Here is a 24,459-nt window from a genome sequence, read left to right as displayed (position 1 = left end):
ATGAAGCCTCAAGTGGAGCATCAACGTCAGTATAGATCAGTTGGGTGAAATGGCCTGTTTCTGTGCTGTAAACTCAATGTAATTAATGTGTAATTTGTAAAGCTTTAAATCAGTTGCGCCCTTGCTGCTGCAATCTGCACATGAAATCTTTTTAATTCTTATCTCACTTGTCTCTCATTGCAGGAGCCCATGAGCTTGTCCGGATGGATAGGTATGTTTTTTATCCTCAAAATTTTCTTTTGAACTTTAGGAAGCTTTCTCCTTTTCTTTGCCCTGTTGTACAGGATAGAGTCAGGGTTCCAGGGCCAGCATTTTACAGCCCCTCCCGCCTGGCAGGATATTATGGTTCTGCCGAACTGAATGGAGATTTAAATGGCTCACTGCATCTGCCGGGTGGGGGTGGGGGGAAGGGGGGTTAATGGGGAGACAAGCCATTGCGAGGCCATAAAATCCTGGCGCAGACCTTAGTTCAGTTCAAGTCAAAGAGTGTCCACTAGCAAGTACTTACAGTAAAGGCAGGGAGGGTAAATGGGCAAATCACTGATAAATCTTATTTTTAATGTTATTTCTCTCCTGTTACCACATAGCCACATACACATGGGGTATTTAGTGGAGTGGACCGGTACTTCACCACTCTACTATCATGTTGCACGAGCACTCAAAGGAACTCGATTCATCCATTCTACATAGGGTTAATTAAATTGGAGATTTGCTACCTCCCAGAGGGGGAAGAGGGGTAGAGTCACCCTAGGCTACTCTCATGGCAGCTAAGAACAGGAGTGATGAAGGTCTTTCTGCAGAGCAGCTCTCCGCCCTCTCGTTAATACAGAGTGGATCCAGGACCAGACCACAACTTGTTGCTGGGATTATTGTCATGACGTTTGGCTTGTCCAGTTATTCTTTGCTTTTTACTTCTTCCCCATTGGTGTGTCCATTTTAAATAGCACTGGCCTGAAGGAACAGGGCAACACAGTTGATTGATTGGTGGGAAGTATCACAGGGCGAGTAGAAGTTTGAACTTGATGTAGGTTATCCTGCTCTTTGGGTTTATGGATACCCAGCAAGATAAACGAAAATTAGACCATCATAATTTCCTGCAAAATATAAGATAACGATGCAGAAAACTGGGGAAATAACCCTGAGACGATCAAACCTGTTTTGCACTAATTGGGAGAATTAAATAAGCTCAGGTCCAATACGAGAGAATGAAGAATTCGGTCACCTTTGTTTTCCTGTTTTACAGTGAGGCTATAGGTGTGGAGAATCCAGTATTTGAGGAAATTCCAGCTCAAAATTCAGAAGTGAAACCAAGAGCACCAGGCATCACCCGACTTCAATCAGAATCTGATCGCCATCTCCTCTCTGAACCCAACACTCCACTTTCTCCTGAGACAGTGCCACGCTTCTTTCCAGTACTGGGTAAGTTTACTTCCTTCTGTCTTTTGCATGCGTGGGCACTTTATAAAATCTGTCATGCGTGTCTAGGGTAGCAAACAGTGGGATTTCCTGCAAATGTTTTACTTGGGCAACCTCTGAATTCTTGGGTATCAGTCTTGGCTCAGTGGGTAGCACTCTGATCACTCCAGGAACCTCAGCACAAAAATCTACTCTGACATACCCAGTGCCAGTACTGAGGAAGTGCTGCACTGCTGAGGGGTTCCATCTTTCAGAAGACATGTCAAACTGAGGCTGCCTACCCTCTCGGGCGGACGTAAATGGGAGAGAAGTTGGAGAGTAGAGAGAGCAAGACAGAGAGAGTGAGGCAGGGAAGAGGAAAGAGAGAACAGCCTGAGCTTGAGGGCAGAGAGTGTTCTTGTGTCAGAACTCTGCTGAAGATTATTTTTTGTTATTCATTCTTGGGATGTGGGTGTCGCTGGCTAGGCCAGCATTTGTTGCCCATCTCAAATTACCCTTGTTCAGAGGTCAGCTAAGAATTAACCACATTACTGTGGGTCTGGAGTCACATGTAGGTCAGACCAGGTAAGGACAGCAGATTTCCTTCCCTAAAAGTACATTAGTGAACGAGATGGGTTTTTACAACAATTGACAATGGTTTCATGGTCATCATTAAACTTTTAATTCCAGATTTATTTTTAATTGAACTCAAATTCCACCATCTGCTGTGGCGGGATTCGAACCCAGGTCCCCACAGGATTACCCTGCGTCTCTGGATTACTAGTCCAGCGACAATACATTATTGCCTCCCCCATTTCTTGTGTGAAACATTTCCCAAGAAATATTTTTCAAATTTACTCAAACACATTTTTAACCTACTTGTTGAAGAGAGAAGGAAAGAGACACTCATTTGATTTGGGAACAGGATTAGACCATGCATAGTTATTCAATTTACATTTTATCCTGGTTAGATTTGAACATGCCATAACCCAAATGAAACCAGAGTTCAATGGAGAGGTGAAAATACTGCACTCAGCGAGCTGTACAAACTGCGCACATACCTGGGCTGGCAGTGGTATTGTGGTTAACAATCAGAAACTTTTACAGAGATGGTGAGGCTGTGCACACTAACCAATGCATCACAGTAAGAAATTACACGTCGAGTATTACTTAAATGTTGAGTGCATTTCTAAATCTATTGAACCGAAGGCTCAAAAACAACCTGTATTTACTTGGCGCCTATAAGGGAGTAAAAAGTCCCTAGGTGTTTCTGAGAAACGTTATCAAATATAATTTGACACTGAGCCATATTGGGAGATATTAGGACAGGAAACCATAAGCTTGATCAAAGAGATAAGTTTTAAGCAGGAGGGAGATAGACAGGTGAAGAAGTTTAGGGAGGAAATTCCAGAGCTTAGTCTCCAGGCGGCTGAAGGCATGGCCGCCAATGGGGGAGTGATTAAAATCCGAAATGCGCAAAAGGCTGGATTGGAGGAGAGCAGAGCCTTCGGAGGGTTGTAGAGCCAGAGGTGGTTAGCAAGAAAGGAAACAGAAGTAATCCAATGCTTCATTGGGTGAAGATATCTGATTGCTATGTATGAGAGACAGTGCAAATGCAGAGTGGGTAATTTTGACTTTGTGTGACAGTGTACAATGGATGATAGCGACTTGTTGGCAGGTTTTACATCCTGCCCTATGTTTTTGTTCTGTTGAGCACCACTTCCTGGTGACCTTGGGCACACAAAGAGAAAAACCAGCAACCCCTCTCACCTTGACAAACACACGATTACACAGTAGTCCCATTATGTAGAAAATAAGCGGTACACTTACAATGTCAATTCGGGAACAGAAACTAATGCAGCAAAGAGGTTGAAAGTTGTGCAGAGATAAAAAGAGAGATATTTTTAATAAAAAAACCCAAAAGGTAGCAGGAAATACAGGTATTCTATTTCACAATTAAAGCCACTTCTTTGATGAGAAGTATCTCACAGACACAGGATGCCACTGAAAACCACTTCCTACTAAGAAAGTATCAAGGACAAAATGACCTCAGAACTGAAATTGGTAGTATTGTTCAACATTTTTGCTCTCACTCTCAGTGGAAATCTCCTTACTACATAACCACATTACAACTTCATCAACCCTAAACTTTGGTGAAACTGATGTGCTATATGTGAATGTGCCATTTTTCATGAACGAATGGCTGGCCACTGCCAATATACTACATTTATTACTGAATATTGCCAAAGCTTTTCATCTCACACTCGTCAGGGCAAATGCAAGAATGCCAAATTTCAAACGATCACAACAATTTATACTACAGGACAAAAGTGTGCTGGTTGGTTGGCAAGTTGACTCTGATTGGCTGAGGTGTTGCCATGGAGGAAGTAACGGTCAACTATAGGCTCCCAAGCTACTGGGTCATTCAAAGAAGGCTTGAACGTATTCCTTTTGTTTGCAGAAAATGGATCCCTATGTACGTGATAACCTGGCTGTTTTTCTGTTTTTAATTAAATCCTTAAAAAGTTGTTGAGAGAGCATCTTCAAGTTGAAGCAGCTTCTCAGTTCCTTACCCTTAACTGCAGTCGGCTGCTCCTCTGAAGTTGGAAGGCCTTTGTGAGCTCATCTGCTGCCCTTAACTGGATAGGGTGGTTAACCTCCATGCCCATTAAGGAACTGCCCTGGTCAAAACCCCAGGTTAGTGACGGTTTGCTCCCCCTAGGGGCTGGTTCAGGACCTCCCGTTTCTCACCTCCGAGGTGAAAATTCAGCCCTTTATAGGAAGGACCTCCCTCTTTCTCCAAAGGCTCAACCAGCTTGGATAAAACTTAGTCGTAATCTTGGGAGAACAGAAGTCCAACTGAGTTTTCAATGCTTCATGATAACTTAAGGAATTTTTCCACCATCGTGGGCACCAGACAAAATTGTTGCTTCAAAGAGGGTTTGTGCATCACTGCTGATCTACAGGTAAATAATCCATAATTGGAATTATCAGTAACGTTGACAAGGGTAGGCAGAAGTAGTAGGGACCACAATTCTACAATTGAACAACAAATCCCTAAGTTGACTCTACTTTTACTCTTTTTCCTTTGACAGAACTAGTGCCCGACTCCCCGAAGTGATGCAGGCATAAACTGGCATGTGCCACGTTTGGGATCATGGCTGTTGTGGCAGATGACTAGAAAGGTGATACCATCTGACAGAAAACAATGATGAACAGACACAAAACGAAATGCATTCCACTCATGTAACTTCCAGCAGTTTTATGTAAAAATCAGGCTATGTTGGAAATCGCCAACAGTTAGTATTACCGCCAATACATTTAAGTATATTGGTGTTAGTTGGCTAAATTGCTTACAAAGCTAATTAAGCAATTAGCTGATGTAATGTGTGTCTGCCTACGCATGGAATATCTGTACAGATCTCCTCAGCTGTAATCTCCCTCCTCCCCTCTTGACCCGCAATAACCAGATGTGAACAATCACTGTCTAACACTTGACTCATTTGGACCCTCAAAACCCAGATTCTGAGCCAGATCCGGTCTCTGTCAGAGAGGCATGCCTCACATAAGAACAGGAGAAATAGGAGCAGGGGTAGACCATATGGCTCTTTGAGGCTGCTCCACCATTCAGTACAAGGAAGGCTGATCATTGACCTCATGCCTGAGATGAAAATCTCACAGGGATGTGCCCCACGGCAGCTGATGCGGATGAGTGTGCATGTGCAAGTGTACAACTCACTGCTTTCAAGGAGATGATTTAATTATGTCAAAAAATGCTCTTCCAAACAAGCACATTCCTGCATAGCAACAGTATTTTGTCAGAACTACCTCTCTAGGAAATTTTAGTCTTCTGTCACTGGCTTTTGTGTCGTCATGCCAACATGAACAATTTCCACCCAAACACACTCAAGTGGGTTGGGAAGGGAGGAGGGGTTGGGAAGAGATGAATAACTTGGTCCAACACCTGAGATCCTGTGAGTTTCTATACTTAACACATGACGAATGATTCATTCCCAAATCTGGTGTAAGCCCCTAGCGTCAGTGAAAATGCTGGCTTCTAAATAACTAGTTACTTACCTCACTGATCAAATGAAGTTCCATGTGGAGGTAACTTGCTAAACTTTGACAACAACAGGAGCGCTGTATTTTTAAAGCCGGCTATTTCTATTGTGACATTGTGGGGTTCGAGTGGTCAGTGTTTCCCATTTAGCAACATTTCACTTTCTAGAACAGTCTCCAGTGGGTTGTGCCATCACAGCTGCAAGTACGAATTATTTTCTGTCAGTATTATTGTTGATGTTGGTGGTAACATTAATTTTTCTTTTCTATATAACCAAAGAGCAAATTTCAATCAATTACAGTGTTTATGGGTGCTTAGGGTGAAACAGGATTCCTGAATGATTGAGACAAGCACTGATTAGTTTTAAAAATCAGAAGTCACTAAAAATTTTTACCTAGAGCTTGATGTAGAAAGTTACAGGTATGTTTAATGGTTCTGATCCAGTTTTTGGTTAAAGCTATCAATATAAACCTGAAACAATGAACCCTTTCTTTTCAAATGCACATTGTTTGAAAATTTTTTGCTGTGCTCCAAACAACGTATACATCACAACAACTTGACAAATACCTGCACTGGAGGTAGCTTTTAAGCAGCACCTTAAAAGGAGGAGTACGAGATGTGGAGAGATTCCAGAGCTTAAGGGCCCAGAGAGCATGGCTGCCAATGATGGAGTGATGAAATTTGAGGATGCGCAAGAGGCAAGAATTGGAGGAGTGCAGAGCTGGAGTATATTACAGAGCTGGGATGGGGGGGAGGAGTTGGATGGCATAAGATGATGGAGGGAATTTGAAAGCAATTTAAAATGGAGGTGTCAAACAGCATGTTCTGTAATACACTAAGGTGCACAGAACAGTTGTGGGCTATTATTGCAAAAGGTTGGATGTGCATGCAAAGCATTTTTTCTCAGAGCAACATGTTTTTCAGTTTCATAGTTGAAACCAAGAAGCAGCAGTGTTCTGAACAGCAGTGTATTTGAATAACAGGGGCTGGTGAACGTTTTCTTGGTTTTACAAGATGGGTAACTAAACAGGTCATTTGGATCTCAATGTAGGAATGGGAAGGGGCTTTTCTTTATATTATTCCATTAGAGGCAATATTCTAATGAATGCTCCCGGTGAGGAGCCTTACAGCTGAGGCACAAATCAGAAGTCTGGCTGCAGTTTTATTTTTAATTTGTTTTTTTTTCCTCAATTGCCCTTGTCAGAGGGCATTTTTTGTTTTGAAGAATCACATTGCTGTGGGTCTGGAGTCACGTGTAGGCCAGACCAGGTAAGGACAGCAGATTTCCTTCCCTAAAAGACATCAGTAAACCAGGTGGGTTTTTATTGGATGGTTCCGGTCATCATCAGACTTTTAATTCCAGTTTTTTTTTAAAAATTGAGTTCAAATTCCACCATCGGCTGTGGTGGGATTCAAAGCGTTACCCTGGGTCCCTGGTCCAGTGACAATACCACTACGCCACCACCTCCCCTTAGTGTAGAACTACCATTAGGATGTAAAGACTGAAAATATATCAGGTTAAAGCTGAGTCTTTTAGCCCAATACTGCAGCTAGTTTTGACTGGAAAGTGCTGCCAGAGAGAGTGGTTGAAGCAGATTCAATAGTAGCTTTCAAAAGGGACTTGGATAAATACATGAAGTGGAAAAATTTGCAGGACTACAAGGAAAGAGCTGGGGGAATGGGACTAATTGGATACCTCTTTCAAAGAACTGGCACAGTTGGGCTGAATGGCTTCCTTTGGTGTATCATTCTTTGATTCTATAATCACTGTAAAGCTACATATTTTTCCTTTTAATGTCCTAGATCATCTAGTCAAATTATACACACTTTCAAATGAACTAATTCAAAGTTTGAAAATTTGCTATTGGTTTGGCTGGGGTGGGGTGGGTGGGGGGTGGGTGCGAGGAGAAGATGGGGCGGGGTGGCTGGGGGAAATACAGCTCTGGCTACTTATAGTCCAGCATGGATTTCTGCTCAGCAGTTTTATTTGCCAATCTACACAGTCCCAAACTGTAAGTGAACGCGCGTGGCAAAGCCATCAGAAAAATGGTCAACAATCATCACTTGGAGATCAAACCTGGTCTCAAACTTCCTTTCAGGGCCGGGCAATATGCAGGAGGATTTATTGCAGTCGTTCCGAAAAGCTGCTTCAGTTTTATTTTACGAAAATTGAACCAATGTTTATACTGGTGGAGTGCTTTAAGCTATTTAAATGGAATTCAGAAAACAAAATATCAGACTTACATAGCAGGTTTCTGTTATGTCTTTAAGCTTTAGAAAATAAAGGATGGTTAAAACTCTTCACACCTAAAGTCTGGTGTACATAACCAAACCTGGGGAGGTTAAACTATCAGCTGAAATGTTTATATTTACCTATTAATATTTCATGGGCACAAGATTGGTCAATAAAACACTGGTTATAGGTAAGCAGACGAGAGACACCAGCTTTGTGAGCTGCAAAGATCACCTTTTACTTGTTGCAGATGAGGTTAAAATTGATTTCAAACAGAGAGAAACACTATTAGCTTTGTGCAAGATTACCGTCAAGAGCCACATCAAACAACTAGAATGTTGTTTCACAGGGAGCAGCATGGGAGTGATTTGAGCTGGCAACTATATGTTGGAGGAGTCATTAAGATCAATCACCCACAGCGTGGCTGTTTCAGTCATTTCCTCTTAAGACCTGCTCACCCTACAGACTGACCATTAATGGCTGTAATTGAACAACGCGTCTTTAACATAGTAAAACATCCCAAGGCTCTACACAGGAGCCTTATCAGACAATACCATAGGTGTAAGTGCTTTTACTGTGGCACTTCTGACAGCTCAGCGCTGCTGGTTGCACTGCCAGAGACAGTGAAGTTGCGGCCACAAAGGAAGGGCAATGAAGGTGAGGAGCAAAAGGTGTGAGTGAAGAGCTACATATGAAGAGATATCATTCAGGTTTGCAGCAATTGTGCAACATCCTGCCTTCCACAGCAAGTTACAGCTGCAAGAGCTGCAGTGAACATAGCTGTGAGGGTCAGAAAGGCAAAATCTGCAATTGCTGTACACCTGGATTAAAAACCGATAATATGCAGCAGGTACGCCAGCATCTGGAAACAGAAAGGATCAGCTTACTGCTTCAGGTGTGCATCTTTTATCAGAACTACATCAGTCTTCATCCTTCAGAATCTGATGCACCTCCTGTACATTTCCGGCACTTTTAGTTTTTAAGAACAGATACACCTCACAGGTAGGGGGAGAATTTTCAAGAGAGTTAAAGAGAGTATTGGCTTTAACATGAATCTGATCAGTCAAAACTGTAAACTTCACTTGGCCTCTGCTTAAAATGTTTTCAATGAATCATTTTGCCCTTGAAAAAATGGTATTAATAGGAATTTTACTTATTTAGAATACGTGGTCTGTGATAAGGTTCCTTCAGGAACGACTGAACAACTTGGATCCCATGGGATTCGGGAATCCTTACCCTGGATCGCTCGCTGTGATTGTCCATTTGTCCATCAGCCTTTTTACACACTGGGGCAGGGTTCTTCCCTCTGTGCCATGTCTAACAAACACAAACATGCTGATCAGCAACAGGTTCATGATTTCACAGGAAATATCTACGCTTCCACCATGGTTTGGAACTAACTAATAATTCCCCAAATGTGAGGGTAAGTGTGTGGAGTGCACACAAGCTTTGTTTCACCATGTTTAATCTCTCGCCAAGGCTGAAGCAGTAAGCACTCCTTCAGGCCACTGCACACCCCCTTTCCGTTTACTCCAGTCTTACCTACTTAAGCAAGCAAACTGCTCATGCAACCAGAGCAGTACAGGAGGCCCATCTGCAACATCTGAAGTGCTGTCCTTTGCGTGAAATATAAAATGCTGCCTGTCTGTCGGATGGTAGATGTCAGCAGCGGTACACTCTTCACACAGTTAGAAGGTTGTGGGTTTGAATTCACTTCAGAGGCTTGAGCATAGCTGCTATGTTAACAGGCCCAGTGCAGTACTGATGGAGTGCTAAACTGGCAGAGGTGCTGTCTTTTGGATGAGATGTTAAACCAAGGCCCCACCTGCCCTCTCAGGCAGACATAAAATATCCCACGACACTAGCTCGAAGAACAGCAGTGGAGTAATCCCCAGCGTCCAGGCCAATATTTATCCCTCAACCAACAGCAAGCGATCCAGGGTAAGGATTCTCGAATCCCATAGGATCCTAGCTGTTCAGTCATTCCTGAAGGAACCTTATCACAGACCACATATTCTAAATAAGTAAAATTCCTATTAATACCATTTGTTCAAGGGCAAAATGATTCATTGAAAACATTTTAAGCAGAGGCCAAGTGAAGTTTACAGTTTTGACTGATCAGATTCATGTTAAAGCCAACACTCTCTTTAACTCTCTTGAAAATTCTCCCCCTACCTGTGAGGTGTACCTGTTCTTAAAAACACAGAGACACATCATCTAATCATTATCACATTGTTGTTTGTTGGAGCTTGCTGTGCAAATATTGGCTGCTGCGTTTCTTACGTTAAAACAGTTTCGTTGGATCTTAAGTGTTTTGGGACATGCTGGGATTGTGAAAGGCACCATTCTTAAATAGAAGCTTCTTCTTTCTGTTTGGATGTGGAAGGTGTCATGGTGCTATTCAAAGTTCTCCTGGTGCCTCGTTTAGCTTTCTTCCTGCAACCACAATCACCAAAGCTTCATAAACTGGCGGTAATGGTATTGTCACTGGACTGGTAAATCCAAATCTCATGGTAATGCTCTGGGGATCTGGGTTCGAATCCTGCCACGACAGATGGTGGAATTTGAAGTCAATAAATATCTGGAATTAAAAGTCTAATGGTGACCATGAAGCCATTGTCAATTGTCATAAAAACCCGCCTGGTTCACCAATGTCCTTTAGGGAAGGAAATCTGCTGCCCTCACCTGGTCTGGCCATGTGATGCCAGACCCACAGCAACGGGGCTGACTTTTAAAAATGCCCTCTGAACAAAGGCAATTAGGGATGGGTAATAAATGCTGGCCTAGTCAACGACGTCCATATCCTGTGAATGAATTTTAAAAAAAATTCTGCTCATGGGTATACTCAGTGAGGGATGGGAAGCAAGAGCAAAATAGCTGCCATGGTTGTTGGCAAAACAGTTGTGACACCTTGGCTAATTGTGCGAGGAGTGCTTTGAGATGCTTCCATGAGGCCAAGGGTTGTATAGGGCTATATAAATACAAGATGTTCTCTCAGGCTGACTTTAGGGTCCAATTTCAACTGCTTTTATGATTTCTAAGTTGGGGATCTGCACATTTCTTGTCCTGGCCATGCAATAGTGGGAGTCACCAGTTAATAGTTTATCTGTTGGTGACTAATTGTTATTAGTGCAGGGGTAATAAGAAACATGTGAAAGGCATTATATGCATTTGGCACTTGCGGGGAGGGAAGTTCGATTACACAAAACAAACTCTCTCCTCTCTCCCTGTAAACAATGGACGAGACTTTCCAGCTCCACCCACCCCCGGGATCGTCTGGTGCTGCCGAAAGTCAATGGACTGGTGTCTGGGCCGCCGCATTCCCCCCAGCGGAGCCCACCATAGGGAGGCCGGAAAATCCCAGCCAATATCTTTCTGCATGGACAAATCAACAAAGATGACTATTGTGCTAAAAATGTTCCATCATTCAGAGCAATTGCAAATCAAAGTTTTTCTATAGGCAGTGTAATCCTAATAGGGCTTCTGATTACTGTATGGCTACTATGAGGGGACAACACATGACTGATAGCTAATGGTTCCAACAATAAAATTCTGCTCTGACTTGGTCGAGAATTGATGGCTTATAAAGAATGTAAATTATCAGATTTTTATTTTACTGAATTTTCATAACATTTTTGCTCTCCCTCTCCGAATTAACCTGTTCTACTGTAACCTTTCATCCTATAAGGATGATGTATAATATTCTTATTTGATACTGTGCAATTATAAATAGCTTAGACCCTTGGGCATAATGTACGCATTATATATTTTATGTAATAAAAAATGTACAATCTATATTTGTTAACAACGTCTGTTAATTATTCAAAAATACATGTAAATTACTTTGAATATGAAGTCATTTTATAGTATGTTTTTAATTAAATTTAAAGTTGTATGATTTTTTATATCAAAATTAATTTCCTAAGAGTTAAAAAGAATTTCAGAAATAAAACTTTTTGTTCTACTTTTACAGACAGCTTCACCTGTGTAAACTCTGTCCTTGCACTCATTATTGGTTGTGGTATGGAGATGAGACAAAAGCCTTGAAGTTGGGCTCTTTCAACCCTATTCTAAGGGAGTGTTTTCCTGTTTATCAAATTGATTCTGTTTATGTTGCATAAGATATCAGGGTGGGTTCTGCAAATGAGTGATCTCAATACATTAGAACGAATGGGTCATGTTTTCAGATTCCAAATATTTTTCTATGATATCTTTGAATAAGGATTCCAATAACTTCCCTTTCACCGACTTTAAACTATCTTATCTTAAATGTAAGGTATTCACCGATAAACCCAATAAGGAGTTGAGGAGAAATTTCCTTACCCAGAGAACTGAGAATGTGGAACTCGCTGCTAAAGAGAGTAAACTGAGGCAAATCGCATGGATGCACAAGGCATTTAAGGGGAAGCTGGATACATACCTGAGGGAAAAAAGCATGGAAGATTATGCCTCATAGGGTTAGATAAAGTCGGATGGGAGAAGGCATAAGCACCAGCTTGGACCAACTGGTCCCAATGGCTTGTTTCTGTGCTGTAAAATTCAACATATAAAGGGCATTGTGCAGCACAAGCTGTGCTACATACCTAGTTTCCAAATATACATTATTTTAATGGGAAACTCAATCAGGAGTGCTAATATGTATATCAACCACTCTGAATAAAATCAGAGGACCTTTGTAAACAGACCTTTTGTAAAGGGGATTCTTGCTGCTTCAGAAAGTCTTTGTCCACTTTGTGGTTAAGACAGGACACTGCTGCCTTTGTTCTAACTCACACCCCATCCCGTTCACCCATTACCCGTGGTCACAATGGCTCCTGGTTAAGTCACACCTCAATTTTACAACTCTCATCTTTGTTTACAAATCCCTCCAGGGCCTCATCCTTCCCTATCTCTGTAATCTCCTCCAGCCTTAGAGTATTCTAAAATACCTGCATTTCTCCAATTTCAGCCTCATGAGTGTCCCCAATTTTAACTGCTCCACCACCAGCGGCTGGGTCTAAGCTCTGGAATTCTCTCCCTAAACCTCATCTCTACCCTCTTTCTCCTTTAAGATGCCATTGATAACCTATCCCACTAATCAAGCTTTTGGTCATCTGCCCTAATATCTTCGAATATGGCTCAGTGTCGCATATTGTCTGATAATGGCCTCATTAGATGCCTTGAGGCACTTGACTATGTTAAAAGTGTTATACAAATCCAAGGTACAGTTGTTGTGAACTTCTCTGGGTCTATGCCAAGTGTGATGTATGTGTAAATGTGAGAGAGGTTGGCCAAATTCTAATGTTTATTGCCTCTCTGCGTTCCTTTTGAAACTGCTGAGAAGCTGAAAGTTGATGTGCTATGTTTATGTCTGTGGGTGGAGTGGGGGCGGTGTTAGAGGTGAGGACATTGGTAGGGGGCAGGGGGGAGAAGCACTGTTAAAAGCTAGAGCTATAATTTCACTTTCTTGTTTCAATAGTCAGAAAGCAGAAATATGCCATGGTGTTGAGAACTGGAATATTATAACTCTGCAAAAGCAGAAACGTTCAGTTTCACAACAACAATCCCAACTTCAGTTTGGAGAACCCTTTTTAGAATTTGCACCAAAAAAGGCAAAAGGGATCAATTTTAAACTTATCCGCCCAGTAGATACCACGTGGAGGGTCAGATAATGATGAGTGGGTTCCCACACTTTCCCACATTGCCCTGACCCTTGTGCACCATTTCGATCCCCAGGCAAATTGGGTTCCTGCCTAAAATAGGATGGGGGCTCGTGAGTTAATGCAAACCAAGGTCCCGGAACGTCAATAGGTCTCTTTATAATTGAGCCCTAAGTGAGGAAACTAGCACAGTTTCACCCACTGCCAGGCAAAAGAGGCCATTCCAATTTAAATGTAAAACCTTTCACTGTGGGGAAGGAAAGTACAGCAGAACCTCTATGGGCCTTCCAATGAATGCTGTTTCATGTGCCTGTAATGGAACCCCACCTGCAGCACTGTGTTCAGTTCTGGGTACATCACCTCAGCATGCTGTGGTCTTTTGCATTGAGTCACACAAGCATGCCGATGAGTTTTGGGGCATATCCCATGCTGGTTAAGCAAAATATAAATGTCAAACGCTACTTGAAGTGGCAAATGTGGAAACTCATCATCATCCAGGGTCATGGGGGAAAGAAACATGACCAATTCACCTGCAATAGAAGTTGAAGGGCATTCATTGTTATTCACCAACAGAAGCTGCTGATGGTGGATCTGTGCAGTGTCTTAAAAATAACACGCGCTAATCTCTTGCTAAGTAGATTTTCTGTTTGGAATTGTTAAAATTATCCATTTAAGAAAGCGCCTTGTAACAGAAAAGTCTAGATGTTCTGATTGGCATCACTTTCACACCAGCAGGGACCCTTCTCGACTGGTGCCTATTGAGCACACTACCAGAAGCAGGAGTAGGCAGGAAAATCTAAAGCATGAAACTCGAGTGCAAATTGCGTGAAAGAGAGAAAATGGCCTGAAGAGGAAAAAGGAATCAGCCAAGATTTTCCGGCCCCGGTGCAGCGGCTTCCCCCACGGCAGGTGTGGTGAGCCACCCGCATTTCCATTGACTTTGGCGGGACTAGAAGATCCTGCCAACGGGAGGGTTGGAAAATTCCAGCTATCGAGTCTGCAGCCGGGAGACAGGCCACTCCAACCAACTGGTCTGTGCTGGTGTTCATGCTCCAAACGAGCCTCCCCCCCAACTCATTTCATTAAACCCTATCAGCATATCCTTCCATTTCTTTCTCTCTCACATGTTTATCCAGCTTCCCCTTAAATAACATCAACACCATTTGCCTCAACTACTTCAGGTGGTGGTCAGTTCCATATTCTCATAACTCTCTGGGTGAAGAGTTTTATCCTCTGTTCCCTATTCAGGTATGTTAGTGATTATCTTATGTTTGTGGCCCTAGTCTGGTGGTACCTGCAAATGGAGGCATCTTCTCTTTGTCTACCCCATCAAACCTTTTCATAATCCTGAAGGCCTCCCTCACGTCACCCCTCAGGCTTCTCTTCTCCAGAGAAAAAGAGCTCCTGCCTGTTCAGCCTTTCCTGATGAATATATCCTATCCATTCTGGTATCATCCTTGTGTGTTTTTTTTTTCTGCACCTTCTCCAACACCTCAATATCCTTTTCTGCAATACGGAGAGCTGGGCCTGAGTTTTCAGGTCAGCGGGCAGGCACCATCAGCAGGCCTGGCGTTGCCACCTGTGATCAGCCCACGACCGTGATCTCAGGCTGGCCGGCCAATTAAGGCCCGGTGAGCGGGAAACGCAGCTTCCCAATGGTCGGGAAGGGCTGGGCGTGGGCGGGGCTGTCGTGTGCCGGGTCCAATGTTTAAAAACCGCACAGGTGGCCCCTTGAAGGCTGCCGGTGAAGAAGTGTGCAGCCTGTGTTAGAGACAGCACCTATGGCCTTGGTAGAAGCCAGAGACGATAGGCGGGTGGACAGGTCGGGTGGACACTTGGCCCACCACCCCCCTCCCCCCAGCTTTTTGGATGAGTGCCTTGCCGTGCTCCTGGAAGAGCTGGTTGCCAGGAGGGACGTGTTTGTACCAAGGGACGGAAGGAGGAGGCCACCATACCTGATGAAGAAAGCCTGGGAGGAGGTGGCGGCCTAGGTCAGCAGCCATGACACGGTGCGGCGCACATGAGTGCAGTGTCGCAAGCGGTTCAATGACTTGCTTCGCTCAGGAAGGGTGAGTATGGTGTTGGAATGGATCAGTGTGTTGAAGTGTTAAGGGCTGGTCGAACCTCCATGGAGCTCAGGGGTGTTAGAGTCCAAGTGCCAACTGTCAATGACCCCGGAGCTGGCCAAGGGGGGTGAGCCCTGGCTGCTTGGACTGGGTGCCTTGTGGCTCGAGGGCCACAACTCAGGTGTGACTTGCAAGATGCTCCTCAGCTGGGGTTGGCCAGGCTGCACTGGCGCCGCCGGTAGAGAGCGGACTAATCATTGCTCCTCTGTCCTTTCAGGAGAAGATGAACCATAGCCAATTGGAGAGGTCACAGAGAAGCAGAGGAGACCCGCCCAACCTGCTGCTGCTGACCAGGAACCCTTGAGCTGGAGAGCCGGCACGCTCCCTGTGCAAGTGGCCACAGAGAGGCTGGGGTGTCAGATGAAGGTCAGAGTGCAGCGCACAGAGGTGAGAGTTTCGGATGGTGCAAACATTCTTGTGTAGTCTCTTCATTGATGGGAGCCTGAAAACTGCAGTCTCCATTGATCATTGAAAGAAGATGGCACCGTGATGCAGATCTCCATTGTCTCACCAGGGTGCCTGGCATGCACAGTGACAGAGTGATGATTTAAACTAATGTCCTTGTTCTCCCTTAGATTCGCCAGCACACACTCAGTTGCAGAATCCCGAAGAGCCACCCCTGACACCAGAGGGCCGCCGGACTTCATCTGCATCTGTGTCACACCCGCTCTCTGAACCAGGCACCAGCGCAGATACCAGCACCTTGGTGGTCGTTAGATCATCAGCTACATCATCGGTGCACATTCATGAGGGCAATTGACAATTGCTTGAGGTGCAGGCGGAGGCAGAGAGTGCCCAGGGCGCTGGCAGTCAGAGGACAGCTGGAGACCAGGACGAAGCTGAGTCAAAGGCAGGTGATGAGCCTCTGGAGTCGTCCATTAAGCGGCAGATGCTGGACATCCAGCAGGATATGTGGGAGAATCTGGCGGAGATACATGAGGGTCTGCGTGCCATGGTTTCTGTTGTGGAGGAGTCCATGTGGAGCATGAGCACTGTGTTGACCGTCATGGCTGAGCGCTCTGCCTCCTCCAATGAGAGAATGGCGTCTCTCATGGAGAGGCAGATCCAGGGACAGAATGAGGGGTTCCTGGGGTTGTGCTCAGATCTGCAAGCCCTCACACAGGCAATGACCTCAGGTGGTCAGTGTCAGTGTGGGAGATGGATGATGCACCCAGTATCCCAGCTAGGTGCCCGTCCATCAATGATGAGCAGAGAAGTTCAGAGCGACCTTACGTTGGCACACGACCTGCTTGTCGTCTCTGTGGGCTCCTCTCAGGGCGCTCCGGATGACAGCCAGTTCCTCCGTCCCTCTGCCAGTGACCGTGGCAACTGATGAGGCTGCGGGGACTGGGGAGATGTCAGACGTGGCACTGACCGCTCCCTCCCAGGCGGGACCAGCACAGGCTCCACTGGCCATAGGACGACTGCCAAGTTCATCAAGGCCAACAGGACAGCAGAGTCAGCAGGCTGTCTCCAATGTTGGTGCCAGCAAGGGGGGAGCACCAGAATGTAGCACTCGCAAACGTAAGTTTAAGGCACCATGAGCACAAGAGGGACTGTTCACGGGTGACCTTCTGTTCAATTATGTTTGGTTTATATGCCTACTGGTGTGGACATCAACACCTTGTCACCCAGCAGCCATCCAATCAGTCAGGCTGGAGCATTGAAGAGCCTCGGCACCAGGGAGTGTCTCAGGATAGGACCATAAGATGTAGGAGCAGAAGTAGGCCATTCGGTTCATCAAGTCTGTTCTGCCATTCAATGAGATCATGGCTGATCTAATAATCCTCAACTCCATTTTCCTGCTTTTTCCCCCATAAGCCTTGATTCCCATCCTGATTAAAAATCTATCTCAGCCTTGAATATACTTAACGTCCAGCCTCTCCAGCCCACTGCAGTAAAGAATTCCACAGATTCACTGCTCTCAGAAAAGAAATTCCTCCTCATCTCTGACTTAAATGGGTGACCCCTTACTCTGAGATTATGCCCTCTGGTCCTAGACTCTCCCACAAGGGGAAGCAACATCTCAGCATCTACCCTGTCAAGCCCCCTAAGAATCTTATATGTTTCAATAAGGTCGCCTTCTAAACTCCAATGAGTACAGATCCAACCTACTCAACCTCTCCTCATAAGAAAATCCCCCCATACCTGGGATCAACCTAGTGAACGTTCTCTGGACTGCCTCCAATGCCAGTAAATCAACCTTTAGCCCCATTAGTTTCTCTAGTACTTTTTCCCTAGTGATAGTTATTGTATTTATTTCCTACACCTCTTTTGCCCCTTGATTATTTAGTATTTTTGGAATGCTATTAGTATCATCTACTGTGAAGACTGATGCAAAGTATTTATTCAACTCCTCTGTCATTTCCTGGTTCCTCATTATTATTTCCCCAGTCTCATTCTCTAAGTGGCCTATGTTCACTTTGGGCTCCCCCTTCCTTTTTATATATTTTTAAAAATTCTTACTGTCTGTTTTATATTACTTTCTGGTTTACCCTCAAAGTTTATTTTCTTCCTCCTTATTTTTTTTTTGTTTTTAAAACTTTCCCAATCTCTGGGATACCACTAATCTTTGCCACATTGTATATTTTTTCTTTCAATTTGATACTATCCTTAACTTCCTTGGTTAACCATGGTTGGTTTATCCCCTTCCTAATGTCCTTCTTTCTCACTGGGACATAGCGTTTTTGTGAATCATGAGCTATTTTCTTAAATGTCTGCCATTGTTCATTAACTGTCTTTTCTGCGAATGTCCTCTCCCAGTCCACTCCCTTCAACTCCGCCCTCCTTCCTTTAAAATTACCCGTATTTAATTTTAGTGCAAGTTTCTCACTCTCAAACTAAATGCTAAATTCTATCCATGTTATGGTCACTGTTTCCAAGGGGATCTTTTACTCTGAGATCATCTATTAAACCTGCCTCATTACACATTAACCGATCCAAGATAGCCTGATCACTGGTTAGATCCACAACATATTGTTCGAGGAAACTGTCCCGAATACACTCCATGAATTCTTGCCTGTGGCTACCTCTGCCAATTTGATATAAGGATACAAGCGTCATGGGAGCTGCCAGGATACCTTGCATAGACTTGCAGAATCTGCATCCTGTGGTCGCACACCATCTGCACGTTCATGGAGTGAATCCCTTCCTGTTGATGAAGGCACCCGGCTGACCCGCTGGTGCCTTGATGGCCACATGTGTGCAGTCGATTGTACCCTGGATGTGGGGGAACCCAGCAATCGCTGCAAAGCCTCTGGCTCGCTCAGCCTGGCTGGCTCTGTCCTTACAGAAGTGAATAAAGGTCAGTATCTGCCTGAACAGAGCTTCTGTCACCAGCTTCACACAACCGTGGACAGCTGATTGGGAGACTCCACACAGATCCCCCATTGACCCCTGGAAAGAGCCGGAGACATAGAAGTTGACGGCCGTTGCGATCTTCAGTGCCACTGGCATGGGGTGTCCACCCACACAGTCGGAGCTGATCTCAGGCACAATCACCTGACAGAGGCCACAGTCTCCCTGGAGAGGCGGAGCCTCCTTCCGCATTGCACCTCGAACATGTTGAGGTAGCTGCATCACCACCTGTAAACCCTGGCAGCAGGATAGTGGCATCTTCTGGGGCCCCTTCTGCTGGCCCTGCACCCCTTGTGCCTGCACCTCTCCTCCCACAGGTCCCTCCCCTGGAAGTTGCATCGGGAAACCTGGCCCCCTCTCCCTTCTGCCCCTCCTCAGAGAAGGTGTCATCAAAGAAGAAAACAATCCCCATTACCAGGATTACAGAAGGCTGCCTGATAGCTGCCAGGGTCCACATGGTCTGAATCCTCTGGGGGCCTTGGGGACAGCAATGAGTCCTGAAATGAAGCCTGGAAATGCTAAGAATGAAGCCCTTAACAGAGATGAAGCTGCCAAGTACCAATAAATAACCAGCAGGGAACTATCTCCAAAACTCCTCACTACTCACACTGGCCATGCCGCTGACCCTTATTATCCCACCCTTGGACGAGGTTTTGTAAAATGTTGGCTCCCTGCCTGCCCGCTTTGCCCATGTGATGAGCAGGAAATCGCCCAGGCAACGTGACATCTTGGTCAACTGCCTTTTTAATGGCCTTAACTGGCCTCTTAATTGTCGGCGGGCACAGCTGTTGCCCATGTGTGCCCGCCGACAAATATCGCGCGAGATGACATTGGGACATTCACCCAAAGTCATCTTGCGCGATTTCACATCTGATCAAGTCCGACTCGGGCCCACCCGATCAGCAAAAAATTCTGTCCCTTAGTTCTGCATGGATCAGGCATGGTCTAACCAAGGTTCAATACAAGTTTAACATGGTTTCTCAAAATAATTTTAACATTTGTGGTCAGAAAGAGATGCAACTTAACAGTCACAATGTGGAGTTTTCAGAGCTCAGGTGGGCTGAGGCTTTTTGTAGTTAATGATAATGATCGGCCCTTCAATTCTGCAGCAACTATGCAGCAATGCAACAGCCCCTGATCGCTGTAGCAGGTTGTCACCGTACGCTGCAGTGATTCCAAGTTGGTGTGCTGCATCCACAATACTGTCCAATATCACAAGGATCCAGTTTCTTTACCCATTACTGAAATTGGAAAGCAGTCAACTGTTGACTAATTCCACAACTGTGGACCTGAGCAGAAAGAAAGTGGATTACAGGAGTATTTAATCACAAAAGCAATACAAGTGAAGCAGGCCACTCAGCCCATCAATCACTACAAGTGAAACAGGCCACCCGGCCCATCAAGCAATATAAGTGACACAGGCTACTCCACTCAGCCCATCAATCAAGGAGGAAGCTTTGTTCCCCTATGGCAGCATCCACTGATTCTTGACTTTTGCGTCCAGTCCATGTAATGGCTTGGTGAAGACTGCCTTCTTGATATCCATCCTAGATTTGGTTCCTTTGAGTTTGACCGTGTGTGTGCCCTCTTGGCTAAATGATATTTGTTTTGAAGGATTCAACTTGTCCACCTGATTCCGATTTTGTGCATGTTGTTCTCAACGAAATTGGGTTATTCACAAATACTTTTCTAAACTGGGTGGCAGAAGTCAAATTTGAGAAATAAAAATATTGCACCTGTATGGAGCCCTGATGACATACAGCAAGTACTAATACAAAGCAAGGAGGATTTAATCTTATAAGAGTTTCAAGTTTACTGGGGCAAGGCATAATCCTTCCTGCCTGATTTTCACAGAATCATGGAATCTTACAGGATAGGAGGCTATTCAGCCCATCATACCTGTGCTGTCCAATTCGGTGCCACACTCAGCTTTTTCCTCATAACCCCAAGAATTAGTCCTCTTCCAGTACATGTCCAATTGCCTTTTAGACGTTCCTATGGGACTTGATTCTACCACCCTTTCAGGTAGTGCGTTCCACTTCATTACAATCCTCCATGTGAAGAAATTTCTCCTCAATTCCCCTTGTAAAAAATGGCATTTTTCAGAAGATTAAAGAACTCTCATGGAGTTAGTAGATACAGCATGAGGCCACTTTTCTCTCTCATAAACACAAAAACAATCCCTAGTTGAGGCAAAACAAAGAAGGTGCACTTAAAGAGTTTTGTGGTGCCTTGTGTACCCTCTTATCTATATGAGTGCCTGGCAGGAGTTAATAAATGGCATCCAATGTGAGATAAGCTAAACGATAAACTCAGCCAAAGTGATGGACGGGGGGAGGTGACACCTTGGGCACCTGTCCTTTGATCATTGGCCAGGGCTATCCGGACAAGTGATTGACATAGGGCTAACAACAAGCCCCTAGAATTAACCTATATTAAGGACTGCTCAGGGATTAAGGGAGCAGTCTTCATCAGCCAACCGCCTTCCTCAGATGGCTGGGGACCAGGGGAAGAGCTTCCTGGCAACTTGGTTAGTTTGAGTAGAAAAAGAATAAAAGAGAAGAACAGAACAGACAAGGGATTGCTGACCTAACCTGCAGAAATAGGCTTCATCCATCCGTTCACTCTCTGGAACCAGTAAGTGTCCTCACCTATCATAGATCATATACTTGGTCTGTCTATTTAGCTAATGCATCATATTTAACCTGTTGCTTCTTAATAGCTCACTTGATAAACTACTTTTAAAGCATCTATGATCTTGACCACCTTTTTTTGGGTAACCTGTGACTTCCGAACTCAACCTAAACCTTTACACCCTCTAGTTATTTTGCCAATTATTTTAAAATTACGATCTCTGGCTCCTGACCCACTTGCCAGAAGAAATAGTTTCTCTGTAATTGTTCTGTCAAAATCACTTATTTTAACTTTGTTTTTCCTTCCATATGTTGTTCTGTGTCCCAATATGCCAAGAGGAAAACCTGTCCCATTCCATCATGAAGTTAGATTTGCTAAGGTTCTAATTACTTATGGTGGGGAACACTCTGGTGATAACAAGCAGCTTGAATCATGACTATTTTCTTGGTATGTTGATTTGAAAAACCATTTGGAACGATCTCAAAGGAAATGGAAATGTTGAGACACAGGAAACTTGCACTGAATTTGTTACTCAAATGCAGATTGCAATTGTGCATAAGCCTGTCTACCTTGCTACTTTTGAGATTTCCTGTTCTTAAATTCTGTTCATGAGGCAGGTATTATTATTTTAAATATCCCCCCCACATAGTCCAGGACATGTGAGCCACTCGTAAGAGTAAAAACAAGGATTTGTACAAAAATAGCTCTTGCCAACACCAATTGGGTGATCACAAAAAAATAAAATGACCACAAGAAAGGGGATTGAGGGCGAAGGAGATGTTAACAGATCTGATTTATTTACATCGCTGTTTGTTGGATCTTCTCTGTGTAAAAATGGTTACTGATGCCGATTCACTGCATTTGAAAATGAAGGCCCAGGATTTGAACCAATTTTGAGATATTTGAGAGAGACATTAAGAAATGCGTTAACAAGTTGAGAAGGCTGGTCAAAAGCAAATAGGCTTCCTTGGCTTTATTAATAGGGAAATAGAGTACACAAGCAAGGGACTTATGCTAAACCTTTATGAAATACTGGTTATGACCTAACTGGAGTAGTGTGTCCAATTCTCGGGAGGATTTCAGAGAGGATGCCGAGGCCTTTGAGAGGTGCAGAGAGATTTACTGAAATAGTGCCATGGATAAGGGACTTCAGTTGTGTGGACAGATTGAAGAAGCTGGGGTTATTCTTCTCAGACCAGAGGAGGTGCAGGGAGATTTGACAGCGGCGTTCAAAATCAAGAAAGGTTTTGATAGACTAAGTAAAAGGAAACTATTTCCAGTGGCAGGAGGGTCGATAACTAGAGGACACCGATATGAGGTGATTGGCAAAGAACCAGAGGCACAATGAGGAAATTTTGTGCGCAGCAGGTTGTTGTGATCTGGAAGGTGTTGGCTGACAGGGTGGTGGGAGCAGATTGAATAGCAACTTTCAGAAGAGAAATGGATAAATACTTGAAGGGAAAACACCTATAGGACTACGGGGAAGGAACTTTTGGGTGGTGCTATGACATTATTGCCATGGCTCTGCACTTTCCCCATGGCCCTTTAAAAGTGATAGAAAGCCAGGATGGGGAGGGAATTCCAGGGCTTAGGGCCCAGGCAGTGAAAGGCATGGCCTCAAAGCTGGGGAGATCTGCAAGAGGCTAGAATTAGAGGAACATAGAGAGGGGTTGTAGGGCTGGAGGAGTCACAGAGATAGGGAGGGGCAAGGCCATGGAGGGTTTTGGGAACTAGAATAAGAACTTGAAATCTAGTAAAATTGTTCACTTGTTTTCCCCTGACTTTCATTTTCTTTTTCATCTTTTTCTTAATTCTGAAATATAGATAAAGGTCTTTCCCCACTGGTAGCTTTAGGGAATCTCGTAAGATGTTGCTGTTGGCTTTAAATAAACCCTGACAGCCAAGCTCAACTTGAAAGCAGCTAATGTGACCATAAAACCTTAACATTAGCTCTGATGGAGGTGAATGAAATTCTAAACTGGCAGAACTTCCATTTTCATTTTATAACTCTAGCACAGGGGTTATCATTTCAGCCCAGATGCGCAAATACTATAAAGCAAATATTAAACAAAAGTGCATTTTTTTTTTCAGTTCTTGTACAATTAACTCCTCTGAGGTGCATTGACAGTTGTTATGCAGGTGAACACAGATGTCTTTTAAGCCTAGCCAGATCAATCAGATGGATGATAGCTGGTGATCCTTCTTCCGAATGTTTTGGGGAAGATACTTCTTTTCAATGCTTGCCAACTTAACCACATTTCGTCACATCACCCTGCCTAGAGGAAGTGACTGTCTGAGCATTAGCACAGATCAGCAGAGCAGATCATTATACTGGAAAACTGAGTCATTGGGCTTTTATGATGCTGAGGTTTTTTTTTCTTCATTCACGGGATGTGGACTTCGCTGGCTGGGCCAACATTTATTGCCCATCCCTAGTTGCCCTTGAGAAGGTGATGGTGAGCTGCCTTCTTGAACCACTGCAGCCCATGTGGTGTAGGTACACCCATGGTGCTGTAAGGAAGGGAGTTCCAGGATTTTGACCCAGCGACAGTGAAGGAACGGTGATATATTTCCAAGCCAGGATGGTGAGTGACTTGGAGGGGAACCTCCAAGTAGTGGTGTTCCCATCTATCTGCTGCCCTTGTCCTTCTAGGTGGTAGTGATCATGGGTTTGGAAGGTGCTGTTGGAGGAGCCGTGGTGAATTCCTGCAATCTATCTTGTAGATGATACACACTGCTGCTACTGTGCGTTGATGGTGGAGGGAGTGAATGTTTGCGGATGGGGTACCAATCAAGCAGGCTGCTTTGTCCTGGACGGTGTCCAGCTTCTTCAGTGTTCTGAGAGCTGCACTCAACCAGGCAAGTTGAGGGGGGGTGGGGGTATTCCATCACACTCCTGATTTGTACCTCGTAGATTGTGGACAGGCTTTGTGGAGTCAGGAGGTGAGTTACTCATCACAGGATTCCTAACTCTGACCTGTTCTTGTAGCCACAGTATTTAAATGGCTAGTCCAG

The 24,459-nt window shown here is 44.4% G+C and overlaps 2 protein-coding genes across 2 annotated transcripts in view; one reads left to right on the top strand and one right to left on the bottom strand.

The window, feature by feature from the left end:
* Positions 1 to 5,954, top strand: part of vsir (V-set immunoregulatory receptor) — a 38,976-nt gene extending 33,022 nt beyond the window's left edge. Inside the window, exons 5-7 of the mRNA XM_041176121.1 lie at positions 184 to 211; positions 1,244 to 1,419; positions 4,491 to 5,954. Coding sequence (XP_041032055.1) covers positions 184 to 211; positions 1,244 to 1,419; positions 4,491 to 4,516 — 230 coding nt within the window. The 3' untranslated portion in view covers positions 4,517 to 5,954. The remainder of the gene's footprint in view (positions 1 to 183; positions 212 to 1,243; positions 1,420 to 4,490) is intronic.
* cdh23 (cadherin-related 23) overlaps positions 1 to 24,459 on the bottom strand; it is a 704,187-nt gene that overhangs the window by 136,121 nt on the left and 543,607 nt on the right. The gene's annotated exons all lie outside the window — the stretch shown is intronic.

Source organism: Carcharodon carcharias, chromosome 28 (genome assembly GCF_017639515.1).
Source record: "Carcharodon carcharias isolate sCarCar2 chromosome 28, sCarCar2.pri, whole genome shotgun sequence".
NCBI lineage: Eukaryota > Metazoa > Chordata > Chondrichthyes > Lamniformes > Lamnidae > Carcharodon > Carcharodon carcharias.
This window is presented reverse-complemented; position numbering and strand designations above follow the sequence as displayed.